The sequence below is a fragment of the Neomonachus schauinslandi genome, chromosome 13 (genome assembly GCF_002201575.2).
Source record: "Neomonachus schauinslandi chromosome 13, ASM220157v2, whole genome shotgun sequence".
Taxonomy (NCBI): domain Eukaryota; kingdom Metazoa; phylum Chordata; class Mammalia; order Carnivora; family Phocidae; genus Neomonachus; species Neomonachus schauinslandi.
The window spans coordinates 4,455,991-4,473,063 of NC_058415.1; the positions used below are offsets into that span (position 1 = coordinate 4,455,991).

Below are 17,073 nucleotides of genomic sequence, written 5' to 3' on the forward strand. Positions count from 1 at the left end.
CTCTCCGCTGGTGACATAGGCCATGGGGAACAAGAGGAAGTGAAACAGATGGCAGAGGAGAGGGGTGTGTTTGTGTGTGGTATGTATGTGTGTGGTGTGTGGTATGTGGGGGTGATGTGGTGTGCGTATTCGTGGTATGGTGTGTGTGAGGACTATACGTATGTGTGTGGTTTATGTGTGTGTATGTGCATCTCTGATACGTGTGTGTGGTATGTATGTGGTGCATGAGATGTGGGTGTGATGTGGTGTATTTGTGGTGTGTAGTGTGATGTGTGTGTGTGATGCATGTGTGTGTGTACATGCGTGGTGTAGGTCAAGAGCTGGGAGATTACGCTGTTAAGATAAACATGCATGCTAAAATTCCATAACACACACACAAAACCTAAGGCTAGACAGATAAGACAATCAACCATGAGGAGATGGACTCACTTCAGACAAAACTAAGGTAATAGAGCAATCTGAAAATGACCATAAATTATATTCATGTTCTGAATCTTTTGGCTTGATTTCTGGTAGGTTCCTACCCTTTTATAAAAAAATGAAGTTGAAAGATGGCACATATCTGTTGTTACGGCCTTCACTAAACGGAAAACTACAGGGTTCCTAGTGGACCCTTGAGGTACGTTTTATAGGCTGGGGGATGGCCCCTAGATGTTGGGTGACCGGAGGCAGCAGAGGGTATGGGAGGCTGTGGATTTTAAGAGGGAGGGATGGTTTTTCCTGACAAGGGAGAGTGGCCAGATGGCTGTCTGAGAGGGGTCATTAATTAGCACTAAGCATTATTACCCACATCATTAGATTCTACCCTGATTCTCTCCTAGCCAACCCTTTTCTCGGTGCTCTGAATTAACTTATGGAAGAGAATTCTCGTGGATGACACAAAGCTGTAATGTGAGGGACATGTCGATGACATCCCTCTGGAACCAAGTAGGGTGATGTTCTGGATGTACATTCTTCATGAACTCAATTGCACAAACTTGACTTGGAAGACCTGGTTCCTACAGCTCCCACCCTAGACCCTGAGTCTTTGAACACAAAATCCAATCTGATTTGAGAGTTTGAAGTGGTTACTTTGACATAATCTCAGTCACAGATGACGGTACACTCACCATTTCACTGTGCTCTGTCTGGCCAGAGCCCAACTTAATCAGAGGGTTTCATAGGAAGCACTTTCAAGTTGCTTCATATTCAAATGCTTCATCAAGGTTTGCATAACACGAATGCACAGTGGGACAAATAAAAGAGTCAACAAATTGTAATGTAAAATAGCCAATGGCACATTAAAAGTACAACGATCTCTTCTTGGCCTAAGCTGAATTAGAATTCTCATTGCCACACTGATGACAGTTCCTCAAAGACATGGGACAAACCATAGCTTTCTGCAGACACAGGCAACAGCTTCATGTAAAGGCTGAACATGCGGGTCTGTGTCTCCGAGCTGACCAGCAAACATCTGGAAGGGGCAGGCCTGGGGGTTCTGGGGGCCAGGACATGGTGGTCACTGACTCTCTCATCTCCTCCCTTTGCGGGACGGGCTTGACAGTAGCTCGGCCACTGTCCCCCTCCACTTTGAGGACATCTGCATACATCAACTTGGGACAGCTCCACCAGTTGGCTAAATATCCTGAAAGAGGAGGAGCCTCTTCAACATGGAAACATTTATCTAGAAAGGGAGAAGGGAGAAGGGAGGTTAGGAGTCAGAGAAGGGAGGTTAGAAGTCAGAGAAGAAAGTTAAGGGGACTGTTCCTTTTGTACAGCCGAGGAGACCTGAGGAGAAGCCAGCCAGTAATTATTGCCCAATTACTGCAAACAGACCCAGGATCTGTTTCTTCTCCAGAACATCGTTTTTACATCCAATGGATATGGAAACATGGAATTCTTCTTCATCACACCTGTCGATGGCTTCTCCTACATCCTTGATTGACAAACTGGTAAGCGTTAGACTGTCTTTCCATGTTCCCTTTCTCCTGCCTCCTCTGCCCTCTGCATGGACACGAAGAGCTTGGTACTAACCCCACCAGGAGGATACTGTGAAACCATCTACCGGAGTCAGAACTAGGCTTAATTCAGAGACAGCGCCAGTATTTCTCTGTTAGATGTTTTCATCGTCCTAGCTACCATGGCCTGAGGCAATGCACGTGTGCTGGAATCAAGCACCTTACACCATTGATTTAATCATTAAAGCATTCTTGGCTCTATCTGTTTATATGAAATATCCAGAACCGGTCAATCTATAGAAACAGAAAGCAGACTAATGGTTGCCAGAGGCTGGGGGAGGGGAAATTAGGGAGGGATTCTTGGTGGGCATGGGGTCTCTCTTTGGGGGGCTGAAAATGTTTGGAACCAGAGCTTGCGGATGGTTGCACAACATTACAAGTGTAGTCCTGGGTCAGAATATGCCCCTGAAGAGGGATGAGGGACATGTTCATGAGCAAGGTGAGAGCAGGCAGACCAACCAGGTAAAAGTGGAGGGTGGGGTGGGGTTGATGGAAGTATCAGCTGGGGAGAGGGGCCACTCTGTTGAAAGCATCCTTCCCTGAGTACTGAAAACCTCCCTCAGCTTAGCTCAGATCCTGGAATAAGGCCTCCACTATTTCTTCTGAGCCTGAGGTGTCTAATTTTCCCAGATCACCTTCACTCTCAACAGATGAACACTCACCCGTGAAGCCGCACTCTCCTCCACTTGCAGAAAACAAAGGAGAATCTAGCGCAGTGATCTAGTCCCCACGTGGAGTTCTTACTAATTTTTCTTGATCCTACCCCATCTAAACCAGCAGACCTCACCCCTCTGTCTTCACAGTGGAGCCACCTGGGAGCTCATAAAAAAGACCACCTGGGGGCGCCTGGGTGGCTCAGTCGGTTAAGCGACTGCCTTCGGCTCAGGTCATGATCTCAGGGTCCTGGGATCAAGACCCGCATCGGGCTCCCTGCTCGGCAGGAAGCCTGCTTCTCCCTCTCCCACTCCCCCTGCTTGTGTTCCCTCTCTCGCTGTGTCTCTCTGTGTCACATAAATAAATAAAATCTTTAAAAAAAAAAAAAAAAGACCACCTGCACCCCCACGGCAACAAAGACCCAGGAGGGGTCTGAACAATGGCATTTGTCAAAAGCTCTAAGTGTGTAGCCAGGGCCAGGAACATCTGCTTTAAATTGCTGAGGACAAAACAACAACAACAACAACAACACAAACACAACAAAACAAAAACAAAAAAATCATATAGTTTCATCCAAGAACAAACTTAGAGCAGGCCAGAAACAGCCCCAAGATGAAGGATCACTGGAGGAGAACATCAGGACTGGAAAGAATGTTCCTATACCCCCAGCACCAATCCCTGGAGCGTCTGGATGCAATGGCATACGAAAGCCTTGTCCAGCTGGGCATGGACAGGGCAGAATCTCCATGGATGACACCCATGTCCCAACCTGGATCTTGAATCTACCTCCTTCATGCTCTACTGGAAGCTCAGAGACCAGAACCATAGGTAGATAACATGGAACTTCAAACCATAGGTAGATAACATGGTAACTTCGTAAACTTATAGTGCCCTCCCTATATGGGTGATTAAAACTCAGTCTTTGGGAAGAAATTAGGAAGATGTATAATGGGGAATGGCTGAAATCCACAATAGCAATACTTCTGAAATTTTCTCTACTCTTCCCACACTCACCCTGACTGGAAGGGCGGGGGGTCCCTTACCCTTCCTAATACACACCCAGTTGGTCCCTCATCGTCCAGTCGACCAGAACACCCAGTCCTCAGATCTTTGCTGTTTCTCCAGGGTCAAGTCTCTGCCAAAAAGTCGGGTCCATGGAGGGTGATCCCTTGGCTGCCCCATCTAAAACAGCCTCTATTCATTTCTAACCGCGCTCCCCACATCACTGATCTTGGCCTGTTTCTACGGCAGTGTCACATTTGTTAAATTACAATAACTGAGAGAAGTTGGGACATGGAGAATAACAAATGTTGGGACACCTGGGTGGCTCAGTCAGTTGGGCATCTGACTCTTTATTTCAGCTCATGATTCTCAGGGTCGTGAGATCGAGCCCTTCATAGGACTCCACACTGGGTGGGGAGTCTGCTTAAGGTACTCTCTCTCCCTCTGCCCCTCCCCCCAATGCATGCACACTCTCTCAAAAAAAAAAAGAAAAAGAGAAAGAAAAAAAACAATAATAAATGTTACTTTTGGAAGCATGTTTCTCAATTTTATGGCTACTTCTTATCCAGACTCAATTTAGAATCATCCTGATAACTGATTTAAAAATTGGGGTGTGGATGGAGAGAGGCTGCATTTATAGATGATTTGTATAAAACTGCCCTCTTGACAATATGGAGAAAGCATGGTCTACATATCTATCTCAGACATTCTCACCTATTCAGGAAAGCTTTGTCATTTTCTTCGTAGGGACCTTCACATGTATTTTTAGGTAATTAGTATTAGTAATTAATAATTAGTAAGTAGCATCCTATGATTCTCCTTACTATGAGAGAATTGTTTTATTTCTATCTAAGTGGTTTAAAGAAGGCTTATAGGACAACTTCTGGATTTCTACATATCGCACTAATTTCCTCTTGCTGCTATAACAAATTAACACAGACTTAGTAGCATAAACCAACACAGATTTATTATCTTACAGTTCTGGAGGTCAGAAGTCCTAACATCAAGGTAACAGCAGGGCTGTGTTCTTCTGGAGGCTCTGAGAGTCTCTGTCCTTACATTTGCAGCTTCTGGAGGCCACACATGCCCTGCATTCAGCTCCACCTCTGCCTCCATCACTATGTCTCCAGCTAGTGACCCTGACCCTCCTGCCTCCCTCTTATAAAGACTTCTGAGATTACACTGGGCCCACCTGGATCATCCAGGATCATTTCCCATCTCAAAATCATTAACTCAATCCCATCTGCAGTCCCCGCAGCACCATGAAAGGTGACATGTTCAGAGGTTCCTTGGACATCTTTAGAAGGCCAATATTCTGTCCACCATGTATATTTTTCTTTTATCTTGCACTTTACTGAACTATCTTCTTAGTTATAATAGTTTCTAAGCTGACTATCTTGGATTTTCTATGCAGATATCTTCTTCAAATAGCAAGAGTGGCCTTTTTGTTTTTAAAATTCATTCGGCTCACATATGTTTTTACTTAACTGTTTTTGTTCAATAACAGTTCTTCTCAACAATTTTAAATACTGATATGGTGCAAACATACAAAAAATACAAATAGAATATAATAGATACCAATGTACACATCAACATTTTATGCTAACATTTTACCATATTTGACTTAGAACACTTTTTTAAAAATGAAACATTCTAGGATGCAAAGAAAATCCACACCTCCCTATTTCTCCCTCCCTCTCCTGAGAACTGGTATGCACCATTCCAATGCACATTTCTACTATTTTGTATTTTTAGAAACTTTCCCTGAAAGATCATCTTTGCTAGTTTTTTTTTTTTTTCACTCAAAAATCAGCTTGGGATTTATCTTTGTTGATGTTCATTTATTTTAATGATTGTATAATATTTCACTGTGCAAACAAACCATGATTTCTTTACCTTTTTTCCAACTGAGGGGCAGTAAGCTATACCCACATTTTATTCCCCACGTTTTTGCTAGTGTTTAATGACTACCTGTATACATGTCTCATCTTGCACACACACAAGAATATCTTGAGAGTATCCACCTGGATGCAGAAGTGATGTCACAGGGCCTTAAAATCTCTCGTTTATCTAAGTCTTAAGAGTCCCTGAAACCATGTGTGCTCACTATCAACGTCAGTGAAATTGATTCCTCCAAAACTGTGTCAACATTTGGTGTTTAGGGGCTTAAAAATGTTTGCCAATCTGATGGACCTGAAATAGTGCTGTTTCACGTTGCATCTTAAGAATTTGTCACGAGTTTGAGTGTCTTGAAAGTTTGCTAACCACTGGGCTCTCCTTCTGCAGCTGTCCAAATCTTTACACTGTTGCTCTTTTTCTAACTTCTGCGGTTAATGAATTTTCTTTTTCTAATACATGCATTCAATGTGCAAATTCCCTTCAACTTTTTCTTTAGCCAACTAGCAGATTATCTAATCTCCATAAGGTTGGCCAGACCCAAATATCTTGTAACTTACATTATACTTTTCCCCTTTTATTTATTTATTTATTTATTTATTTATTTATTTATTTGAGAGAGAGAGAGAGTGAGAGAGAGAAACAGCATGGGAGGGGATAGGGTCAGAGGGAGAAGCAGGCTCCCCGCTGAGCTGGGAGCCCGATGTGGGACTCGATCCCAGAACTCCGGGATCATGACCTGAGCCGAAGGCAGTCGCTTAACCAACTGAGCCACCCAGGCGCCCTACTTTTCCCCTTTTAGGTACAAGTTATTAAAAGTGTTCTTAACCACACTGCTGTCACAGAACATGGTCTAGGTGATGATGATTCTTTGATACCACAGAGATTTGTTTTACAGGATAGCACAGAGATAATACTTAGAGTAAATGTTGTACATTTTATTGGTAAGAATGTGTTTTCTCAGGGAGCTTGGCTGGCTCAGTCAGTTAAGCATCTGCCTTTGGCTTAGGTCATGATCCTGGGGTCCTCGGATCGAGCCCCACATCAGGCTCCTTGCTCAGTGGGGAGCCTGCCTCTCCCTTTCTCTCTGCCGCTCCGCTTGTGCTTGCTCTCTCTCTCAAATGAATAAATTTTTAAAAATCTTAAAAAAAAAAAAGAATTTGTTTCTCTAACTGCTCAGTGGGGGGGTTTATATATTCCCAGTAGATTAAACTTGTCAAGTTTTTCAAATTTTTAATATGCTTATCTATTACTTTCAATGGCACGTGTGCTCACTGATTCTGTATTTGTCAGATGACTATTAATAATTCTGTCAAGTTGTGTTTATGTATTGGAAACTATGTTGCTGGGTGCCTAAACTTCAGTCTTTAGATCACTGTTTAAGGCTTTTGTCTAAGAGAACATTTTATCCGACATTAAGGTAGCTACCAAGGGTACTTTGGTCTTACACTGTATTTTAAATTTTTTTAAAGATTTTATTTATTTATTTGACACAGAGAGAGACAGCAAGAGAGGGAACACAAACAGGGGGAGCGGGAGAGGGAGAAGCAGGCCTCCCATGGAGCAGGGAGCCCGATGTGGGGCTCAATCCCAGGACCCTGGGATCATGACCTGAGCTGAAGACAGATGCTTAACAATTGAGCCACCTAGGTGCCCTGTATTTTTAATTTTTTAAATAATTTTTTATGATTAAATTTTAGAGATGAATCTTGCAAACAACATTTAATAATTTAACACGTTAATTGATGTGTCTATATGGGTGAACTATGAGTTTTTTAACTGGCAAGTTTCATCTTTAATGTTTTCATTTTGTATTTTATTCTTCATTTCATTTTAATCCTCCTTTCCTGTTTTCTGCTCGATTTCCTTCTTTATTCTCCATTTTTCCCTTACTGATTTATTGGCCGTAAATGCTTCCCTTAGAGAAGAGCAGGTTACTTAGGTGTCTTCTCATCCTGAATTGTATTTGCTCTTTGGGTAAAGGACTGAGTTTGTAAACACCCTCAGTCTTGGTCTAAGGCTAATCTATGACTTTCACACTTGAGTGACAGTTTAGCTAGGTATGGAATTCTAGACTGGTGATTACACTGCCATCTTCTGGCTTCTGTGTTTACTGCTGCAAGTCAGGCTAGTTCTTATTCCTTTCTGGGTAATCTGACCTTCCCCTCATAGGCTACTTTTCATATCTACCTTCTGTCTTTGCCATTCCCATGTATCTCTAGCTGTGAATTGATTTGTATGTAGGCTTAATGGGCCTCAGTACCATTCCCAATTCCATCAATTCTGTAAAATTCTCCACAAATACCTCATTGTTTCTCTATTCCCCTTTATCTCTCCTCTGAAATCTCCTTCCAGATAGATGCTGAACTTTCTCCTGTGTGTGGTTCCTCAGTATGCTTCACTGCTTTTATATTCCCTATCCCTTTTTAATCTCTAGCTGTGCACCATCTGCTCCTTGACCTGCCCATCAAGTTTCTCATTTCTCTGACTACATTTTTTTATTTCTAGAAGGTCTGTTTGGTTTTCAAACTCACCACTGCCTTTTCTTCATCTTTAATCCTTCTGGCTTCCTTGTTTACTAGCTCACCACTCATCCCAAGCCTCTCCAAGTGTGCTTTGTAATTTTCCACTGTAGGGCTGGTTTTTCTGTGGGAACCCCTTGAGGACTGGGTTCCTGCAACAGGCAGTGCCAAATTTTCGTGTTAACTCTTGGGCCTGGGATTCCCCCACTACATTCCCATCATGTAAACTGGGTTTCCTGAGGTGTGGGTCCAAGTCTGATTTCTCATGGTAGCAGCTTCTGTGCTTGCACCCTTGAGCCAAGGTTCAGGCGAGGGCTGTAGTCCCTAGGTCTCCTAGCTTGCTGCCAAAGGCTTACCTACCACACTCAGTTCTCTGGACTCCACGGATTCCCTCTGGTTTGACGCTGAAACCCAAGGCTCCTGCTACAGCTGAGCCTTGCAGAACAGTTTCTGTAGTGGGATGATCATTCAGAGGCCCTTATTTAGGGTACAAGAAATGTAAATTCTTTCATTTTCTGAAAGGCAAATTTGATATTTGTTGCAACTCTTATTTCTCCTAATTGAAGGAAATGTAATACCTCTGATTCCAAGTGAAATCAGTAACACTATGGCATTTATTTATTCACATGATCTCAGCATTTTCCCAATCCTGGGTATTCTCTCTAGTGTAGCATTTATGTTTGGGGGCTCTTCCAGCATCAGTGCTTTGGAGAATTTGATGCATCTGCAGAAGCCCAGTGCCCATCCCCAGCTTTTGCCAAGGTGCCCATGACTTACTGGTGTTCCTTCTACTCTGGAGCCCATGGATGCACCCAAAGCCACACGGGGACACCATCTTACATCACTGGGGAGTCCATGTCATAAGCTCATGATACCTGCAGAACACAACTCTTTGTCTCAAATAAACTAAACCATGGGGACACTCTCAAGGCTGCTAACAGAGTGGGACCACCTCAGGTGGATCCTGCCTGGCAGCCCAAGGCTGTCACAATTCTGCTTCCTCCCTATTCCTGGCTCCCAGGCATTTCTCCATCTCTCTCTCTCTGCAAGTTCATTGAAGCATTTACATCTTTTGCTAATTTTTGTGGAGCACTTGTATGTAATTTAAGTGGAGTGTGGCCAAGTTTGTTTGGTCCACCACTGTAGCCATCATTAATTCTCTGGAGGCCAAAATGAAAGCCAGAAAGAAAGTTCTCTCAAGATGAAGCACAGTGTTGCTCTGGCCCTTGGCTTTATTCACAGGCACCATTTAAACTCCCGGCTTCATTTCCCTTTTGTGCAAAATAAGGGGTTTGTATAACTTTCGCTAAGCTCTCTTCTAGCTCACAAAGCTCCCTTTAGGGCCACCCCAAGCTTCTCCAGACATGACTGAACAGCCCAAGTGGGGCAGGACACAGACAACTGAGAATCTGGCTAACTTGGATCAGTCGGCATCCCACAGTGTTAGAGGGAGAACAGAAGTCTTCCCTTTTAATTAGCCAAGAAGGTTTCTCCTGCTGCACAGCGGGTGACTTTAACAACGATGCTAATGGACTCTGTGGCCCTGTTGCCCGGGCCAGCTCTCTGCTCACCCTTAACTCTGGACAGCGACGCTCAGTCCAAGCATGAAAACACACCAAAGGCAGAGCTAACAGGAGAACCCATCACCATGGGACGCCACTCCTGCCTCACAGTCAGATCAGTGATTAATGATTTTTTTTTTTTTAAATCCCAGCTGACCGTCCACATGTTCACCAACTTGGTCAAATTACTTAGGTGTCTGAGGAGCTGCTTGTTTACCAGGCCACACTGACTGGTCTGGGAAGGAGATAAGGAAAGCCATATGCGCTAGGGGTCACAAGGTCACAGGGCTTTGACTGGTGGGAGATAAAACAGACAACCTGCCTGGCAAGGCAGGTGAGTAGGAGACCCAGAGAGCCGCATGGAGAACATAAAGCTGCTTTTCTCTGGGGGAAGCATTTACAGGCCAATAAATCAGCCAGGGGCAGGGGCAGTGGGTCACTCCTGCCCAGACGTTCCTGCTGAGCTGTCTAGTGGTCTGCACAGAACCGGGGTGGACGAGCGGAGGAGCCACAGGGGCAGGACAGGAGGATGCGAGGTTAGCAACGATGCGCATCAGAGGACATGGGAACAAAGGAGCAAAGGAAATTTGAGGCCCTGAGGAAGAAGTACATGTGAGTGTTTGCACGTTCGGAGGAGGGTGCCCATCCTGTCGTGCGGTGAATGGTGGCCCCAACCACATGGGTTGGAGCCAAATCCCTGGAACCTGTGAATGTGTCCTTATTCGGAAATAGGGTCACTGCAGATGTAATCACGTTAAGGTGAGGTCACATGGATGGGTCCTCGTCCAATGGCTCATGTCCCTATCAGAAGAGGGACATCTGGACACAGACGCACAGAGAAGACCATGTGACAACAGAGACGGAGAAGGGAGAGATGCGGCCACGAGCCCAGGAAGTCCACGCACAGCGGGCATCTGGCCTCCAGACCTGGGAGACGGTAGATTTCTGTGGTTTGAGGCACCTAGTCTGTGGTCCTTGGGCATGACAGCCCTCAGAAGCTACTGCAGAGGTATAGGGGACGGAGGAAGGAAGAAGCCAGCCGACAAGCCAACACCTCCACACAGGGCGACGTCGGCAGCCTCACAAAGGGGCAGGGGCATGAACACACGTACACACGGCAGGCAGACCCAGACCCAGGGGAACAGATGGACGAACTCAGAGAGAAATACACCCAAAGAGCAGGTGGAGGGGAGCACATGGGAGCTGTGCACAGGGACATCAGGCCGAGAGATCCAGAGAGCAGAAGCGCACATGCGAGCACACACACACACACGGACAGATGTTAAGACAAGCATGCACGGACAAGCCCATTGCACTGTGGTGGCCAAACCCGATGAGCTAAGGAAGAACGGCCTTCCTCAGAACCGTGGCGGCCAGCTGCAGCGGCTCCTTTGCGGCCGAAGGACAGGTAGCCAGAGGCGACCCCTGCAAGGACAGGGGGCTGGGATGGGGGGCGGGAGGACTCTGGGAAGAAAGGGAGATGAGAGGAAGGTGCGGGGGCAGGAACCAGCCTCGCTACTCTGGAAGCTGGGGTGCGTCCCTGCCCTCCCCGCGGAGGGTTCACGTGCGTGTGCACGACGCCTCTCCCCCATGCTGAGCCTTGACAACACGACTGTGCATGCTCTGAAATCTCTTCTCCATGGGTTATGGTTTTCTCCCCACATCGTTCAGTCTGGCCACGTCCTGGACAGTCCAACAGGTGCTGCAAATCCACGGCGGTGGGAAGGAGCGAGGGTGATCCATCAATGGCCTTCCCCCCGGGACGGCACCGAGCTCAGAGCCCTTCACCCGATGTCTGCAACAGGGGGTGAGGTTTTCAACTTAACCCGTCAGGCTTGGAGCCCTCACACCTGCAGCAAACCCCAGGAAACCATCACAAGCACACACACACACACACACACACAAAAGTTCCAGAAACGGACCCAACACGTACACTAGTCAATCCATGCGTCCTACATGGTCGGGAACCCAAGGCTCAGGAGACAGAACAGCAGGCCTTGTCACCATGCGAACGCGGAGCTCTCTGCTGACTTTCCTGTTCCCTCTGCCCAAGGAGCCCTGGGGGGAGCCTCAGGGGCGGCCTGGTGAGTAAGGCATCACCGTCTGCCCTGTGATTAAAATGCCCTTGAGAGCACCTCTAATTGCAACGTAGCCTCAAGCAGGAAGAGTTCCGAACTCCCCTGCTGGGTTCGCGGGGATGATGAGCAGCTCTCCTCCCCAGACGGGAGACGGGGGGCACACCAGGGCTGTTTGCGGAGGCCGCCAGCCACGCCAGCCCAGCAGCAACGCCCTTGGGTTCTCAGAAGTGATCTACTTCCCACAAACATTCCAAAGTACTGATTTTACAAAACCTAAGACATGTTACAGATGCACTTAAAATACAGCCTTGCAACACAGGAGTAAATGGCCTGTAGGCCAAATGCATGCTTTTGTTAAGTGTCATGCCGCTAACAGGGACAGTGATAAAAACGCCATGAATCATCTTACCAGTGTATCTACCGTAGCAAGGAATACAGGCTTCTGGCAAATGGCCATCCTGCATTAACGTGGCACTTTAACTGGAGTCCTGGGACCGGCCGCAGTCCTGCGGTGACGGCCCTATGGCATATGGAAATTTCAGGCAAACTTTTCAGCTGTGAAGTCACAAAGTCTGTGGTGTTTATTTTCTCTTCTACGGAGGCTTTTTGCTTGGGGATCCTTCTCTCTGAGGACCAACCACCAACTCTGTATGTGTCAGGTGCTCACTACTCGCAGTGTATCCAAGCACAAACGCCGTCTACACTTGGACCTAATTCCCAGATCCGAGTCTGCTCAGGAGAGGCTGTTTCACCCACCTGTGCTCCTACAGACCGGGGCGCATCACAAACGCCAACTGGATTACAGAAGTAGCTCCTATGGTCCATCCAGCTATTATTACTTTCTTGTAAGATTTAAGCCAAATGGGGCCAAGCAGTGACGCTCCCCGAAGCTGCGCAAAAAAGCACGTGGACTAATGAGTCTGGCATGGCCATGCCGATGCCTTCTGTCACGGAGCCGAGGGAGCAGAAAGGAAGGGCAGAGGGAGTGTCCTTTTGTGCAAAAGCCACAACCCAAAAAGAAGTAACATCACACGACAGAACGAGAGAACAGGGCTGTAAGGCAGTGACTGGGGTGTCCCTGAGACTCCCTGGGGCCATTCTCTAGGATCCTGTCCCCAAGGGGCTGCTGAGGTGCAGACGCCTGGAACGGAGGCACATGCTGATGGTCACACTGCCACACAGTATATGCCTCCTGCCGCTGCCTCCCGGGTGAGCGCTGTGCCCCGAGCCTCCTATGCCTCTGATGGCTGGGGGCGCTTGGGCCGCAGCGGGTGCTGGAGCCCCCTCCAATCCAGGTGTGCACTCTGGCCAAGCCAAGCTCACCCGGCGGCACTCAGCATGCTGCACCACCATGCTGTGGCCTTCCGCTTCCTCTTGTACTGCCCCTTCGCAGCGTGCACGCACGTGCGCGTGCGCACACACACACGCATGCACACGTGCACGCACTCATGCATGTACACACATGCACATGCACGCACTCGTGCATGTACACACATGCACGAGCAGACACACGCATGCACATGTGCACACACTCATGCATGTACACATGCACGCATGCACACATGCATGTACACACGTGCACGCACACACACAAACATGCATGCACACAGGTATGCACAAATACACACATGCACACTCGTGCATGTACACACACGTATGCACACATCATGCACACACTCATGCATGTACACACAGACACACATGCATGAGCAGAGACACACGCATACACACACACATGCCCGCACACACACCCACTTCACCAGGGAACGTCTGCAGATGGTGTTTCTGTGCCCTGGAGAAGGGAAGGCAAGCTTCCAAATACCTCAGCGGAAGCATCCACGGTTTTCACACAATCACATGTGGGTTAACAAAAACAGACCGGAGGCAATCAAATCCCCACTAAGCAGAGGGCATCACAAAGCATGCAGTTGTGGGTTTGAGAAATTGCTCGAATACCAAGAAGTAGGACCAAAAATACCACCCAAGGCACAGAATCTGACTTCTCCATGTTTGGAGCTTGTGGCTGGGTGGGAATAAGAATTCCTGAGAACACTCAGCCCACAGTCATTTCCGCCCTCAGTCAGCGAGTGCGTCTTCCTCCAAGTGGACCTGCGGGACCTTCTGCCCTGCAGCCGCCTCTGCCCCCCACGCTGCTGGAAGCACAGCTGTGATTGGGGGTGCTCCCACTCCCTCCTGACCCAGCCCAGGCCCCCTGGAGGCCTGCCCCCTGCACCTGCCGGGGGAGGTGGGGGAGGGTTGGGCAGGTCTGCTGCAAACATGGTTCCCCTGAGGAATACTGGAGTCCACAAGGTGAGTGCAGGTTAGATGTAGACTCTAACTGTGGTTTGTCCACCTCTCCTCAGCCAGCCCCACCTCCCTCCTGCTTGCTCCTCACCTCCCTCCTACCAGCCTCCTTGCCTCCCTCCCACCTGCCCCCTCCCCTCCCTCCCATCCGCCCCCTCACCCCCTCCTACTACCCCTTCCACTTCCCCTCCATCACCCTCCAGACCACCAGGAAGATCTTCTCAGAGAATGATCAGGCTACACCGTGTCCCAGGCCAGAACCTTGCACAGTGGAGGACGGCACTCCTCAGAATAAAATAGAACATTCTCCCACCACCTAAAGAGCTGTGTATGTCTACCCAGGGCTGCCCAACAGAACTTTCTGTGGTGATGGAATGCTCTAGATCTGTGCTACGGTGGCTTTAGTCACATGAGGCCACTGAGCACTTGAAATGTAGCTCAGAGTACTGAGGAACTGGATTCTTAATTTTATTTAATTTTAATTGATTTAAAGACCCACACATGGCTGATGGCTTCGGCATTGGGCCATGTTGGATTAGCCCCGCTGATCCTTCAGACCTCAGCTACCCCAGCCCTTTCTCTCAGCTGCCCCAAGGCACCGAGTTGTCTTGACCTCAGGGCCTTTGCCCAGGCACTGCCAAGGCCTAGGATACCCCTCTCCATGACTGTCAGCTCTTCAGATCTCAAAGATCTCTTCCCTTCCTTCCAGCTCACCGCACCCCTGTCTTCCTCCGAGCTACTCTGTCAAGGACTCAGGATGCTGACTCCCCAGTATGGGAAACATCATGAGGCAGAGACCACACACAATGGTGCTGTGTTGTTCGGGTCCCCAGCATGTGCCTGGGCCTCACACAGCAGCTGGTACCGAGGGCGCGTCAAGAATACGTGTGGGCCATCTGGACTGTGGGCTAAGTCAGCCTTTTGAGAAATGATTTCAGAATCTAACCATCCAAAACGATCTTCCTTCTTAAGAAATGTTTCCCGAGGCCCAGCATCCAGAGCACAGGCCTTGCCCCCCTGGGGACACATCCCTGTCCTGACAGAGGCCCTGCCCCCTGCAAGTACCCTGGGTCCCTGTGAGGCCTTGTCATCACCAACTGAGCAGGCAGAGCTCCCCGTGCCCTTGACGGAGACGGCTGACCTCTCAGCACTCAGCATGCGCTGGTGAGCGTTCTGGAACCAGGAGGGAGCTGAGCGCCCCGTGTGACCCCAGGAAGCCTCCCAGGACCTGCAGGGACACGCCAGCCCCTAGGCTGAGGCCAGCAGACTTGAGTCCTAGCTCAATACCCAGAAGACCCAGCCATGGACACGTGGAGGAAAACCTTCCTGAGGGGTCGTGGGACCCTCAAAAGACAGGGGGCTAGGAAATCAGTATGGGTTGCTGGTCTTTGAATAATTAGAAAGAAGTTAAGCAGAAATAAAGTGAATGTCTTACTAGATTATCATTTGGCATTGCATTGGGTCTCCCGGCAATGAACATTTGAAGGCTTAGCCCCCAGGGGGATGGTCTTGGAAGGTGGGCCTCTGGGGGGGCATCAGGTTAGATGAGGTCATGAGGGACCCCCACAAGGGCGTCAGCGCCTTAATGGGAAGAGCAGCTGAAGCAGGCTCTGCCACGTGAGGCCGGGGTGGGGAGCGCCGATCGCAAGCCAGGCAGAGAGACCTCAGCAGAACTGACGCTGCTGGGCTCTCGCCCTAAACTCGCAACCGCCAGGACTCTGGGGAATGAATTCCTGTTGAGGAGGCCACCCATGTGCAGCAGCTGGGTTGAGACAGTGATCTAAGACAACACGGTGCCCAAGGGTAGAGTGGGAAGGGGGCCAGCTCCTCAAGGACCTGGGCCGGATCTGAAGAAGTGTGTCCGATTGACTCTGCCACCCTCCTATTCCTACAAAATGTGCCCCGTGCGCCGTGACCCGGACAGGGGCCTGTGGGAAAGGCCGAAGCACAAGACAGAGAACCTGCCTGCCCACCTGACATCCACCTGGCGCCCACCTACTCTGGATGAGGACATGGAGAGAGTGACCCCCAGAGGACCACCACCTGTCAGCAGGGAACAGTGGCCGAGCCAGGGGTCCAGCTCCTCAGGCTCTGCTAGGGCCCACGGAGCTCCCCACAAGGCCCCTGCCTCCCTCCATGGCCATCTGCCCACCCGAGCCCTGTCACCTGCCACCATCACCCTCCACCTGGCTGTAACCGCAGGGGCAGCGGCAGGCACGCCCCACGCCCACCAGCAGGGCAACGCTGGGTCATGGGCACCCCGCCCCCGGGTCAGCAGCCACACCTCGAGTAATATGGCAAGCTGACTGGTGCCTCTCTATGTGGGACCCCGAGAACACGTTCAAACACCTGCCCCCCAGCGCTCCCCGCACTTTACCTTTCAGAGTTGGAAGAGGACCATCCTGTCCATCCATTTGTCCCAAAGGGTCATTCGGGTCAGGAGTCTCCACTTCCCCTGAGCAAAAGAGCACAGCACGTACATTAGTGAGAGTTCACTGCAAGGCCTTCACTTCGCTTCTCGTGCAAAGACGACAGTTTTCTAGCAAAACCGCCCGCTGTGTATAGAACACCTGGAGGGATGAGCCATTACGGTAACTTCCAGGGGGCTCTTGGAGCATCACATCTGGTATAATAGTAACAGTGATCCTTGACGTTTATCCCAAGTGTGGTAGAATGCAGATGCTCTGCAGGACGCACCAATGAAACCAGCGTGTGACCGAAGCCCTGAGCGCCATTCAGGGCAGGAGAGAGATTCAAACACTGGCCGGCAGATATGGGAGGGCACCGGCGTCTCAAAGCTGATCCTGTCCACCCCACCAGCTCCTAAATCACAGGACGCACCCGGTGACACGTGAGCCTGCGCCCTTGGGAGTCCAGCCCCAGCTCCCAGGAGGCCAGCGAGAGCCCGTTTCTGCCCCAGCCCGGGCTCCTCGCACCCAGTTAAGGAAGGTTCCCTCTTTCTATTGCTTCCAGTCCAAACCCGGCCAGCCGTCAGAACCCGGCTTTCGTAAAATGTCCCCAATCAACCCCTAGGAAGTACCACCCTGATTCTCTAAGA

General features: G+C 49.2%; 1 protein-coding gene across 1 annotated transcript in view; it reads right to left on the reverse strand.

Annotated features, from left to right (window-relative positions):
* ROR2 (receptor tyrosine kinase like orphan receptor 2) overlaps positions 1–16,445 on the reverse strand; it is a 47,477-nt gene extending 31,032 nt beyond the window's left edge. The window contains exon 1 of the mRNA XM_044920402.1: positions 16,393–16,445. Coding sequence (XP_044776337.1) covers positions 16,393–16,429 — 37 coding nt within the window. The 5' untranslated portion in view covers positions 16,430–16,445. The remainder of the gene's footprint in view (positions 1–16,392) is intronic.
* Between the last annotated feature and the right edge of the window lie 628 nt (positions 16,446–17,073).